Source organism: Alligator sinensis, unplaced genomic scaffold (genome assembly GCF_000455745.1).
Source record: "Alligator sinensis unplaced genomic scaffold, ASM45574v1 scaffold326_1, whole genome shotgun sequence".
NCBI lineage: Eukaryota > Metazoa > Chordata > Crocodylia > Alligatoridae > Alligator > Alligator sinensis.
The window spans coordinates 1475164-1489359 of NW_005842239.1; the positions used below are offsets into that span (position 1 = coordinate 1475164).

The window sequence follows — 14196 nt, forward strand, 5'->3', positions numbered from 1 at the left end:
TTCACCGCTGCTCAGTACAGCAGCTAAAGAAACAGCTTCTCCCAGACAACCTGTGCTGGGTTTTATGTTGAGCTCCATGCAGACTGGCTCAGGGATTTGCTGATTTGCACAGCAGCAACCTAGCCTCAGCCCTGAACACAGTGCCGTGCATTGAATCAAGTTGTTCCCAGTTATGAGAAACGACACTCTTCTTGAGCATCTTGTTAGTCTCTCTCTCTCCTGAAAGTCCTGAAAGCCAAGCTAGTTTGTATGAACTTCTTGCTCTAAAAATCCCACCCCAGCCTCTCCCCTTCTCTTATTGTTTTATCATGTGCCAGTTGATGCCATAAGCAGTGGGTTTCTTACTGCTTGGAGGCATGCACACATAAATCATGATAACCCATTCTTTTGGGGAGAGAGACCAAAAGCAAGATCAGTCATGGAGCAGAAACATCTGTGTACCATCAATTGATTTAATTCACTATCTGGCGTAGGGTGGCAGAAGTAACTAGCAGGGCAGAAGTGCTAGACGTCAGAAAGGCTGACTTCGATGTGCTCAGGAGATTAGTTGTGAGGCATTGAAGATCAAGAGCATTGGCGAAATGGGGGTCCAGGAAGGGTGGTTGTTCCTCAAGGGAGCAATCCTTCAGGTGCAGAAGGAGACACTCCCACCATGCATAAAAGGGGGCAAAAGGGCCAAGAAACCCTCTTTCTCTGTTCAGCCAATCCAGGAAACCCTAGGGGCAAAGAAAATACATACAGGCTGTGGAAGCAGGGGCAGCTACCAAGGAGGAGTATACCTGCTTGGCTCGCATGTGCATGGAGGCAGTTAGACAGACCAACGCAGCAATGCAACTTGGGCTGGCAACAAAAATTAAAGACAACGAAAAGTCCTTCTTCAGGTATACAGGGAGCAAAAAGAAGGTGCAGGGTCACATAGGCCCCCTACAAGACAGGCTAGGGCAATTGGTGACAGATAGCGGGGACAAGGCTGAGCTCTTCAATGAGCTTCTTGCCTCTGTATTCCTGAACACGGATCAAGATGAATCTCCCAATTGCATTATAGACAGGCACAGGAGGAACACCGGCTCACCAACAGTCAGCATCAACCTACTAAAGGGACACATGGAGGGACTGGATGTGTTCGAGTCAGCAGGCCCGGACGATCTTCATCCACGGGTGCTGAAGGAATTGGCCAGTGTTATAGCAGAGCTTCTGGCACGGCTGTTCGAGCACTCGTGGTGCTCAGGTGAGGTCCCAGAGGACTAGAAAAGGGCCAATGTGGTCCCTGTTTTCAAGAAAGGGAGGAAGGAGGATCTGGGTAATTATAGGCCCGTTAGTCTCACCTCTATCCTTGGGAAAACCTTTGAAAAAATTATTAAGGATCACATTTGTGGGAGTCCAGCAGGAAAAATAATGCAACCAGCACGGGTTCACAGCAGATCGATCCTGCCTGACTAGCCTTGTTTCTTTCTGTGACCAGGTCACTAAATGCTTAGACGTGGGAATCGAGGTAGATGTCATCTACTTGGATTTTAAGAAGGGCTTCGACGCAGTATTGCATCCTATTTTCATAAACAAACTAAGCGGCTGTAGCATAGATGATTACACAGTCCGGTGGGTGGCAAAGGCTTAAGTGTCACACCCAGAGAGTGGTGGTGCACGGGTCGATGTCGACCTGGAAGGATGTCCCCCCCAAGGCTCGGTCCTTGGACCTGTGCTATTCAGTGTGCTCATCAGCAACTTAGATGACAGCGTGGAAAGCACTCTGTCAAAATTAGCAGACAACATGAAATCATGGGGTAAAGTTAACACAGTAGTGGGAAGGGATCAAATCCAGGTGGACCTGGATAAGTTGGAAACGTGGGCAGAGAAGAATAGGGTGCAGTTCAGCAAAGACAAGTGCACGGTGCTGCACCTGGGGAGAAGGAATCACCAACATGCTTACAGGCTCGGGGAGGACCTTCTCAGCAGCACAGTGGCATAAAGGGATCTCAGAGTCATAGCTGACTCCAAGATGAATATGAACCATCAGTGTGACAGAGTGATCAGTAAAGCTAACCATACACTATCATGCATTAGCGGATGCATCACAAACTGGTCCAGGGAGGTGATACTTCCCCTCTATGCGACACTGGTCAGGCTGCATTTGGAGTACTGCGTCCAGTTCTGGGCGCCGCACTTCAAGAGGGATGTGGACAGCATCGAGACGGTCCAGAGCAGGCCACTCATGGTTGGGAGCCTGCAGGTAAGGCCCTATGAGGAGAGATTGAGGGCCCTGGATCTCTTCAGCCTCTGCAAGAGAAGGCTGAGAGGGGATCTTGTGGCCATCTACAAATTCATCGGGGGGGACAGCAAGGAATAGGAGATGCTGTGTTTACCAGGACACCCCTTGGAGTCACTAGGGACAATGGCCACAAACTGACGGACAGCAGATTTAGGTTAGACATCAGGAAGAACTTCTTTACAATAAGGGTTGCCAAAATCTGGAATGGGCTCCCAAGGGAGGTTTTGCTCTCCCCTACCTTGGGGTCTTTAAGAGGAGGCTGGACATGCACCTGGCTGGGGTCGTCTGACATCAGCGCTCTTTCCTGCCCAGGGCAGGGGGTCCGACTCGATCATCTATTGGGGTTATTTCCAACCCTAACGGCTATTAAACTATGAAACTACAAGTAAAGCACCTTGACAGAGCTGTGCTGGGGTGTTTTGTATTGTAATGGACTTTGAGGCTGATGCATGGAAGACCTTTACCCCCAAGTACCTTCACCCGTGCTAAAACTTCCTTTGTAACCAAAGTAGGGAAGAAGATGCGGTCAAGTCTGACTGTATTCTCACTCTGTCCCTAGGGCACTAGTTTTGGACAACCTCACTTTTGCTGCAAGTGATTTTAAGCCTTTAAACATTGCTTCCTCCACTTGCCTTTTACAAAACCACAAGAGAACAGGATGTTAATGTTACAGACATCACAGAAGATCCAAAAGAGCATAAATTAGCTCAAAGCCAGAATCTAAAAAAGAAAAAAGTCATCCCCTACAGCTATTCTGATTGACCTCTGACGCATGTGCGAAGCAGCTCCAGGAGCGCTTCGGGCATTTGTGCAGGTATACCAACTCAGTGTTAAAACCATTGATTTAAAAAAAAAAAAATGCTCTAACAATAGAGCTTGTTCATAAATTTGAGATCTCCAAGGAAAAGGAGAGAGAGGGGGACTGCTTTTCAAGGAGCATTTTTCCAGGTATTATAGCGGAACAACGTAGCTTTCTTTCTTTCTTTCATTCTGTCTTTCTTTTTTTTTTTTTTTAACCCCAATTGAATAAATCCTTGAAAACAAAAGAATAGATATTGACATGACTTCAGCTTGAATGACAGATTCGAGCTAGGGGAGCACATGGCAATGCTATGTGATTTTGCAAAGATGTATTCAGTTTAGCTAGGGGTTTGTAGCGCACATCAGTTTAGTGTGCTGCAAAAGAGTTTAGTGTGCTGCTTGACCCCAGCAAAAGAGGTCAAGATTGTTCTCTCCATTTTAAGGGTGGGGAAACTGAGGCATGGATATTTGGGTCAAGATTTTACAGTGCTGCCACTCTAAATACATATTTTGGTCTGAAAAAACCTGCCCTTAATGAGAAACAGCATTGCATCTTATCACCTGTTTGAACCCTGCTGGGTTTTACACCCTTGTCTGTTCAAAAGCCTGGGAAGCTCTTCCCCAGCAAAGTAATAACAGATGATGAGCAAGATGCCTCCGTTTTCTCATCAATAAAGGAAATGAGTTGCTCATGAGGACATCTAGTCCAGTCCCCCGCTCAAGACCAGGGTCATCGCTGACTAGAAGGATACTTGGCTGGGATGGTTGAATCTGCTTTTGAAAGTTTTGAAGCATAGAGAATTACCCATTTCTCTGGGTAACCTGTTCCAAGCCCTGACCAGTCTCACAGTCGGAAAATTTCTCCTAATCCCCATCTTAAATTTCTCCTGCTGCAGCTTGAGGCCGTTGCTTCTAGTCCGGTCCCCTACAGCCACCGAGAAAAGCTCATCTCCATCCGCTGTATAATTGTTCTTCAGGTATTTGACGACTGCTATCAAATCCTCTGCCACCCCCACTCTTCTCTTCTACGGGCTAGATAGCCCTAGTTCTTTCAGCCTGTCCTCACACGTCTTGCCTCCCAGGCCCTGAATTATTTTTGTTGCCCTGTGCTAGACTATTTCTAAACTGTCCACATCCTTCTTGAAGTGTAGGGTCCAAAACCGGACACAGGACTGTAGGTGAGGCTTCCCCAGTGCTGAATAAAGTGGAAGACTCACTTCCCTTGATTTGCAAGTGACACTCCTGTTAATACTATTGCCTTTTTTTTTTGCAACACAAACTCAAATTCAGCCTATAGTCCCCTGTAATCCCCAGATCCTCCTCTGCAGTACTGCAACCAATCCAGTCATTCTCCCGTTTGTATTTGCACGTGCCGTTTTTCCATCCCAAGTTCAGGACCTTGCACTTGTTGTTGTTGAACCTCATCTCATTGATCGTGGATCATTTTTCCTGTCTATCCAGGTCATTGTGGATCCTAGCCCAGCCCCCTGGAGTGTCTGCAGTTCCACCCAACTTGTTGTCATCCACAAATGTGCGCTCTCAGTCCCATCATCCAAATCGTTCATGAAGATGTTGACTAATGCAGGACCCAGGGCAGACTCCTGGGGACTCCCGTTTGAGGGCAATTGAGGACTACTTGAGTACAATGATCCACCCGATTCCGTATCCACCTTGAACTTCTTTTGATCTAGTCTGTGCTTCTAAGGTGTCCAATTAAAGGGAGCTTTCATTGAGAACCTGTCGTTCCTTGGGCACGAGGGATCCAGAATTGCACCACCAACCCACACTCTAATACTCAAGGCAATAAGCTTAATCCATAACTAGATTTCAATTTTCCTTACAGCCGTGGACTTTGTCATTTTAATTAAGGGGAAAGCTAGCGGTAAGCATTGGTGGGTCAGGGCAACAGTATTGTCTACATCACAGGTTGAACTCCCCAGAATCATAGCTTTTTTTTAATGAATAAGGATTGTTGGTGTTGTCGCATTTTTTCTCCTGGCTTTGAGTTGTGAGGTGCTACTTTTTCAAGCTTGTCTTCAGAAGCATGAGGCCTAGATAATACCCAATCGATAACGAACTAAAAACATGTCTCCTGAGAATTTCTTATGCTCACATGACTCCTGGAGGTTAAAGCTTGTAAGATGAGCACTACATATCATAAGGCCCAGGAGAAAAACGGTGAGGTTTCACACAATAAGTCACAAGAGTGATATGGGTTGAACACTAATTTACGGAAATCTTGTGTAGAAGAGGACAGGAGAATGGAGCTGGGTTGAGTGAGCAGGGTTGATGAGCAGGTCAGTCTCCTGGTCTTTGCTCTCTCCGGCGGAGGATGCGTGGTACCATTGCAGATACCCTCCCCGGGACTATTGGCTAGACATGGACATGTCTTTTTGCTCTTGCTGGTATCCGTCAGACCGCCGTTCCTTGCGAGTGCTCTTGTGAAGTGCTGCATCAACACGCATGGGCCACCACTTCTCCTTGCTAGTCACTACCATCCACTTTTCGGTGTGTGTTAGCCTCCTTTAATCATAGATTCATAAATTGTAGAGTCGGAAGGGACCACGTGTCCGACCCCCTCGCCCAAGCGTAAGGCACACTGCAGCCTCTTTACACTAACTCAGCTTGCTTCTTTGGTGGGCCGTCCACCACCGAGACCACTTCCTGATGTCTTCCATCGATTCTCCGTGAGTGACTTCTGCGGGCACTCAATGCCTATACACTATTTCCAGTTCAGGATTTCAGATTTTGGATCCTTTCTCAAGCAGATGGTTCCTCTGCCGCATCATCGGGAAAACTCCTGGGCTTTGCTCTACTTTTCTGACTCAGGGTTGGGCTAAATACAAAAAAGATTGTTTTAGATTCACCATGGGATGAAGTAAACGAAGCTGGGGTGAACTGGAGAATCAATGAGATAATAGGACTCGGTTCCTCCTTCGGGTCCTGCCGGTTTTGTTTGCCTTATGGAAACCTGTGCACCTCGGCCCACAACGAGTCTCCTCATAAGCCTTTTCACTTGGGTAGTTCTTTACATTTTCCAGAAAATGGACAAACACTAACTCATCTCTCTGCTGGGAACACACAATAAAAAGGCAACTTTTACAGTTGGAAAAACTGAGGCACAGAGCAGCAACGGGACTGGTTTGAAGTGGGACTGAACAAGGAGGGTGGGTCTCTGCTCGGATCTCCAAGCATCCCAGCCTCGAACCTGTGTCCAGTCCCTTGGGTACCATGTCTTTTTTTTCTGTTTGATGAATGTGAGAAAGCATAAAGTTGTCCTGCATCCCAGCTGGAGTGATGCAGAGAGGAATTAGGGGAGAGAAGTGCGGTAAGGTTGGGGGAGAGAGATGTTTAGCAGGGATTTGAAGGGAGGAGGGAAGACCTGTTTGCATCTTTTCTTGTAATGTCATGGGACAGGATTGCAGGTCAAGACTGCAAATAAAATACAGTGCAATGATCTGAGTTGAACCAAAATCTTTTGGCTCCCCTAAAATGGGCAGGCTTTGCTTTGGGGTTACAAAATCCCTTTATTTTAATTTCTTTTTAATGAGGTTGGTTTCCAAATGGAAACGCGGTTTTGAAATGAAAGATTGAGACCAAAATGCTGAGATATTTCCAGAAATGTTTCCCCTGATTTTTTCCAGCTGAAACACTGCTGGCTTCATGTGAATTCCCGGTTTGCCAAGCAGCTCCCGTGGCCATGTGTTCCCCCAACTTGTCGCATGGTTTCGGTTAAGCCATTTTGCCTTTGTGCTGCGATTTCTCTATCAATAAAGATTGAGCTTATGGTTGTTCCCTGACGCGCAGGAAGCTGTTGTCGGCGCCCACCTTTGCATAAAGTAACCTGTACAAGGTGGGCAGCCCACGGGCTACTCACTCCACCATCCCTTAGACCTGTGTAGGCGAGGCGGTGACAGCGTGCGGGATTCAACCAGGGGTGTCGACTCCTTTGCTCTAACAGCTGGCACTTACTCTTGCGACTTCTTTCCTGTGGCTTTCCTGCCTTCCTTTCCTAGTTCATTCATACAGCCAGGGTCAGAGCCATCGTGGGGCTCTGAGTCTCCTTACCCCACAACCCCGGCCTCGTCTCCTTGGGCCGCACTGCCCGGGTGCGTACTCAGAGGGAGGAGCAGTCTCATTGTCTAGGCAATTCCCTCTCCTCTCTACAGAGCCAGGCCGAGGCAAAGCGCTTAACTACATACACATTTATCGCCACGATAAATAAATATGAATAAGAAATATTAAATATTTACAGTAAAATTAGTATGTGACACCATATATAATAACCTGCAACCAACATATGGCACCAGTTGGAGAGACTGCAGAAACATAAACCGGGTGATTCACAGCATGTGCGATAATTAACCCCCCTGCACAGAATAAGCATTAACTCTTTGGTACAGGTAAGTCAAGGCATCAACACAATAAACACACATGAGCATCAACTTAAATAACCCCAGGTGAGTTGAGGTAGCAATACCATAGATGTACACGGGCAGCAACACAGGTAGGTATGTTCCGATAACAGGCAATAAACACACGTAGGCAATGAAGAACATAAGCTCCCCTAAGGAGTACTCATAACTATATTAACTTCTATAGTACGAAACAGCAATAATCACAAAATATGGGGTGCACTCAGTGTTCCCTGGAGCCCCTCCCCTTTGGGGTCCCGGGATGTGGACATGCCCCCCCCCCCCACAATGGAGGAGGGGGGAGGCGGCAGACCCTCCTCTCCCGTGCCCACCTCCCCTGCGGGACCCACTTCCCCACCAGCTCCTGCTCCCACTCTGAAGCAGCCAAGGCTCATCCCATGGTGGCCAGTCCCACAAGGGCCTCTGTGTGGCGGCGCCTCCGGCTCCTCTCGGTGGCCTGGCTCCCTGGGTGCCCACGGGAGCTGAGCCCTTACTGGCTCCGGTTCCCCGACTTCACACCGGGGGTCCTTCCCTTTCCCGGGTCCTGCTCTGGGCATCGGGGCTCTTGGTTTAATGCAGAGCCATGCTGCAGGGCTCCAGTTACTTAGCTTAGCATTTGGGCTAACTTGAGCAGCCTCGAGCTGCTCCCAGAGCCAGCTCTCCATGCGCCGACCTGTACACCATGTGGGGCCTGAGCAGCCTTGAGCTGCTCCCCACATCCTAGCAGCCAACACAATCCTTCTCAACACCAGTACTTTCTTTTAGTTGTCATTTTCCCAGAGCATTTGCAGTGCGACACAGGTGATTATTGAGGTCGTGGGAGCCCTTAGATTTGAGTGATGGTGCCTGGGTGCAGTGGTGGGAATGTATTTGCAGGGGTAGGGAGAAGTTCATTCTGGGGCTGCTGCACTTTTCTTGTGGCAACACTCACAGACTTTAACCAATTGCCCTTTTCTTTCCATGTGTTCTCTCTCTCTCTCTTTTTTTTTACACTTAAACAGAAAATCCTGCCTTTGCCACTGCCTAGAAAATGTCTTATGGATCTATCGATGGAAGCGGATTCGGAAGCAGGAACCCCTTTGGAGGCCCGTCAAGACAAGGATATCAACCCTTAGGTGATGTATTGAAGTCTTCCTGTAATTAGTTACAGGCTGGGGAGTGCAAGTTTTAACTACTAATGCTTAATGTGGCTGATGTATCTCGGTAACTGTATGTCGTGCTTTATGGCAGATTATTTGAACTATAGTTCCTGACAAGGAAGTCAAGTTTCCATTGGGTTTGGTTTGTTTGTTAGCCATTGAGGTAATGCTTAAGACATATCCAGGACAGGTGAGCTGGTAGCTTCGGGTAAGAAAATCTGGGACTTCTTTGCTGGCGTTGTGTTGTCCTGTGTCATTTCGGACAGCTGGAGATGGACCGGTCCAGTGGCAGGTTGTACGGATGCATAACTCCCTTCCACTGGCATCCTCCTGCAGCAGCAGAGCACCGTGCAACGCCCCCACGTGTGGTCAAGTGCTTGCTTTTGTGTCTCAGGTGAATTGGTGAGTGGAGCTGTTGAGATGGTCTGCAGCAGGGACCTGGCTGTGGGGCCCATCGTGGGTATTTTGACTCTCAAGAGGTGATGCATTTAATCGGTGACGTGCTCTGACATTACAGCGACGAGGACAAACTGCTCAGTGAATGAATGCAAACCCACACACAGCATTTAGCAAACAGCTGCTTTTTTTTTTTTTAAACAAAGCTCAGTGATATTCTCCTTGTTTCCCTCCCCTTCCCTCTGGGGGCTCTTGGAATGCTAAAGTGGAAAGAGAAAAGCATCCAGATGTCAGCCTGTATGTTTTAAACAGTCTCTAATGCACAGTGCAAGGCTACGCTCCATAAAAGCCAACTCGTAATACAACTGTCATAACACAAAGGGCAGCTAATGACTACAACCTCCCGCTTTTGCTTGTTGAAGTGGTTCGCTCTGGCATGTGCCCTTCTCCAAGGCAGGTGCTGCTCCCCGGAGGGAGTGGAGGTGGGAGCAGATGAGTTCCCGCATAGATGCTGGAACGAGTGTGTTGTAGATACCTCAAGTGGCAACTGGGGACCAGCTGTTATGTTATGGATGGCAAAGCTGGGTTTGCTCTGTGCATGGTGATGTGGATGCGATTCCTGGGCACATCCACGCTTGGGAAGAGGATGGTGTACTCTGGCACCACCCTGCCTGATGGACCACACTGTCTTAGAGCAGGAGGAGGAGATGGTGGCCCAAGGAGACCTTCAGCAGAGCTGTTATGGTTCTGGCAGTGAGCAGATGAGAGGGCCCAGCATCATCCCAAACCAGCATCATCTGAATGGACTCCCCAGGCTCTAGTGGCTGGAGCAACAGGAGAGTTACTATCCTTTGCATCTCACTATGATGCCTGAAGTCAGCATCTTGCCAGAAAAGCAAACTGCTCTGCATAAAGCAGTCACATAGGATGAGGTATTGTGGCCAGAGGGACTTATATGTGCACTGAGATGAAGATCAGCAGTTCCCAAGCTAAGGGCCATGCCCCCATTTGAGGTCGCAGCACTTGTGATCGGGGTCACTGGCCCTGTAGTAATTCAGCTGGGCTTATACTGGATGTGATCCTGCCCCTAGAAGAAGATGCGCAGCCTCAAATGTAGGTTGGCAGCCCCCAAATGCTTGGGGATTCATGGGGGGGATGCTTTTTGGGTAGACAAAACATCCGTGTTTTATTAGGGACAATAGAAATCATGTTCTGAACGATTTTTGTCATTGGTGCATTGATAATCATGTGCAGGTGACTTCCACAGAAGGAGCATTTGGACTCATCTCTCTCAGTAGGAGTCATCGAGGCACAAAAGAAATCAAGTTTGGATTCAGAATCCCCTCTTCAGGCGCTAATTTGGGGATGTGGCTGCCTGCAGTACTAGGGGCTGGACTCGGGGACCAAGGAGTCCCCTGGGTGGTTGTGTCTTCATTGCCTCGTTAGGGAGTGCTGCGATGAAGGTGAGCATGCCTGCCCAGCCTGGGGATGGGCGCAGCTGCCTTCAGACCGATGCATGCTATTGATTCCCCCCCCCCCAGTGCCACCTTAGGGCAGCTGTGCTGCACCCATTTTGGGCTCGAGCACACGCCAAGTGCATGCACCCTGCTTCTCTGCCTCAATCTTGTGTGGTTTGGAGACAGGTTAGACAAACCCTGGCAGCCTGGCATTCCTGTGAATTGTATAAACCCTCCCCACTTTGCTTTTCACAGTTTGTTCAATGGCTTACAGTGGAATTTGCCTCTCTACAAAGGCAGCATGAGCCCTATGAACTGTTGTAGATGCCTGGGCTGGCACCTTGGCACAAGCAAACATGTCATCCTTTTTTTGCTGGGCCTTCAGCTTTGACTGCAGCTTGGGACGTCAGCTTGGCTTTGGCATTCGATTTCTTAGGGATGCAAATGTCCCAGGGGAAGCATTCCCTTGTTTGCAAAGAGCAATCCCTTCTGGATGGTGGGACTGTCCCTTCAGGAGGACACCTATTAATGTCCTTTTTTCCTAAGAGTTTGGGCTTACTCAGTAGCACCAAGCTGAATTCAAGTGGTCTCTCTTATTTCTAAGTGGTGACTATTTCATAAGGAAGACGTGCTTGGAAGTGCAGCAGGTGATATGCTACTTGTTGTTCCTAGTACAATTTTATCCAGCCCACAAAGCATTGACTGGAGCCCCTCTCGCCGGCTATTCTCAGGCTGTGCATTGATGTGTCGATCACAGGAGTCTTGCCGGTTCTTCTTTCGGGTGAGTGCGAATGAATTGTGAAGCTGCGCAGTGCTCACGCCTGCTCTTTGGTTTGTTTTCCCAGATAAAAGATCACCAGTCTCTTCAGCGTGTTGATTCCCTCCTCTCGCCCTTCTCCTCCAGCGTGTTCAACATTAGAGCAGCATGTTCTGATATATAAGAGAAGGTGGATTAGCATGGACCTCATGCTGTTAAACACCAACCTCTGAGACAGGAGACCTGGGGTCTGCTGCTGCCAGTTTTCCTGTCTGTAACACTGAGCACAATATCAGCCTGTCGAGTCCTTTCTCTAAAGTAGTTTGGCTTCTGTGCAAGTGTTCCCATTGCTGACTCTACTTTATGGCAGTGAGCAATGCCTGCTCTGTGGTACTCCACGGTTTGGGGACAAAGGAGGTGTCTGAGGGAGAGTGTACAGGTGGCACAAAGGGAAGTTAAGAAATTAGTCACATGAAACTGAGCAAAAGGTAGAATAATGTTTCCACGGACAAGATGCATGGTTGTTACTCCAAGGTGGTGATGGGGCATTAGATTGGGGTGGCCAGCCTGAGACATGGGTGTCACAAGTGGCACGGGGCTGCAGCATGTGCAGAAAACACAGGGGAGGGAGCAGAAAGCAGAGCAGCAGGTAGAGCAGGGGAAGGGGATCAGAGTGGCAATGAGGGAGGGTGCAGTGCTTAATTTGTGGCATGCCCACCAAAAATGTTGCCCCCCTCCCCACTAGATGAGACTGTACCAGAGAGAGCAACTTCGCACTGGCTGGGAGCGGCCCACAGGGCTTCTTGTCTTCACTGGCATCTCCTCTCCATGATTGAGCATCACTTAAACCTGCGAGACTTTCCTTGCCCGTGATTCATGGCAGCGAGTGACATATGCTGGGTGCTTTTCCTTGTAGGATCCCCAAATATTGCCATTTAATTACATGTCAAGGTTGGCTGATTTGGACACCAGTCTTCTGCTACCTGCTTCCAGGAGGCAGACTGTGATTGAGTAGGTAACCCTGTCGTGTCCCCACGGTGTGGGCAGAAGAAAGGGACACGGCCTCCTATCCTAACCTCTGTAAGTCTGTAAGTCTGCTTGCAGAGACATTATGTTCCTTCATGAAGGTGTGTGCATATGTGTTCATCAAAACAGCCCTCTTTTCTCTATACTTCAAATAGATTTCCCCTAAATAGCTCTGTGGACAAGAGGAAGCAAAACAAAAATATTAAAGGATTTCATCGACAGTGCACAACCCCTTCTCTCCGTGCATGCTTCACAAACTGCATCGGCATAGCACTGCTGAAACGTAGCCACTTCTGAGCTTGAGAGGGGCAACAAGCTGAGGCTTAGCATGCGGAGCCAGAAGGGTTTTAGCTAATATACTAGAGAAGGGCCACTGCACAGAGTTGAAGATCTCATCCCAAAGACCTGCCAAAGGACAAGTCTCCAGAAGGACACTTGTGTGTGCATTCAATCTTCAGCTGAGGTTGTGTGTGAGCCTCAGAGGGGGTGTGCATGGGGAAGTCACAAATGTAGAAAAAGTGCTGATTTACCTTTGAAATGCAGCAGACTTAGCTTTTCTGCCTTGGAAAGGAGAGGAGATGAAATGGGTCTCTAGAAAATTTTTGAATGACAGTGGGCCTTTGAATAGAAGAAAGCCCCATGGGACCTTACTTGGCATCTCTTCTAGGCTGGGCATGGACGTCACCTTTGCACCATAGACATTTCTGTGGCAGCTCAAAGTGGAAGCAAGCAGATGTCCAAACCTTCTGTCATGCCCAAAATGCTCACATCTATGGCAGCGACAGACTATAGTAACACATTGGACCACTTTATTGCAGCCCCTGTGTGTTGGCTTGTGGAGGAAGAGCTCAGCAGAGTGAAGCTGCCCAGGCCCTCCAGCCTCCCTGAAGGGCTCAGTTCTGCACACACCAGGACTTCCCTGGGCAGGGTCAGCCTCCATCAAGCCTTGCGAGTGCCTGCCTTGCTTTCCCTGCTTAACCAGATGTGCCCCTTCCAGCGATCTCTCCCCATGCCCGGTGCTTTGCAGATGTGCTAGGGGTAATGTTTTGCAGAGGGATTTGGATTTCCCCGTGTGTGCTTGCAAATGTGGAGCGGGGGGCCCTGATTCGAGCTCCCCCCTGCTCTGCCCTTGCAGGTGTGTGCAGGGGATGCTCTCACTCCCCACCACGGGAGGCATGTCTGCAAGTGGGGTTTTCACCCCTGCTTGGAGACGCTCCCCAAGTCAGGGCACAGCAATGGCTCTAGATGTCCCTGGGGTGTGATTAGCTGGGCCACGACTTGTCACGCTCCAGCAAAGATGTTTGTTCCTAGCCTCAGTCTGCCAGGGAGTCACTGATCCCTGTTGTTTGAGAGTGAGTCTGCCTTATGCTGGTTTTAGCTAGCCCATGCTGCCCTGGTTTGCTTATGTGATTTGGGACAGCTTCAGCAGCCTTGCTAAGGTCCAGATGCATCATAGCGGCTCCCCCTTATCGGCTTAGCTAGTTATCCTATTAAAGAAGGAAATTAGATTGGTTTGACACAACTGGTTGTTGACAAATCTGCGCTGGCTGGTTTTTTTCATCACCTTATTATCCTCTAAGCGCTTATGAATTGATTGTGCAATAATTTGTTCTGGTGTTTTTTTTCTTGCCATCACAATTACAGTGACTGGTCTGTCATTCTTTAGGCCCTCCTCTTTCTCCTTTCTAGTGCTGTTTGCTATTGAGAAGCATTTGCTTGCTGGTACAAAACACTATTAAATCTTGAATGGAAATGTTATGTATGTGTTGGGAATATTGCTCGCGCAGGGTATTATAGCTCATTGACACCCTCTTGCATTGACTTACTTCACTTTGTGGGCCAATTTCTACTGGCAAATGCATCGATTATTGCGTGGGCAGCATTCACGTGACTGAAAACAGGATTTGTCTCTGAGATGGTATTGAGAAGACACCTGCTG

At 48.5% G+C, this 14196-nt stretch overlaps 1 protein-coding gene and 1 long non-coding RNA gene across 8 annotated transcripts in view; both read left to right on the top strand.

Moving 5' to 3' along the window:
• Nucleotides 1-14196, top strand: part of TSNARE1 (t-SNARE domain containing 1) — a 518176-nt gene that overhangs the window by 173259 nt on the left and 330721 nt on the right. For all 7 annotated transcript variants that reach the window (XM_025208583.1, XM_025208579.1, XM_025208585.1 and 4 more), the window contains one exon: nucleotides 8484-8597. In XM_025208583.1, coding sequence (XP_025064368.1) covers nucleotides 8513-8597 — 85 coding nt within the window. In that variant the 5' untranslated portion in view covers nucleotides 8484-8512. The remainder of the gene's footprint in view (nucleotides 1-8483; nucleotides 8598-14196) is intronic.
• LOC112550891 lies at nucleotides 11129-14015 on the top strand. Its single transcript, XR_003094957.1, has 2 exons — nucleotides 11129-11255; nucleotides 11977-14015. It is a non-coding gene; the product is annotated as an uncharacterized LOC112550891 (long non-coding RNA).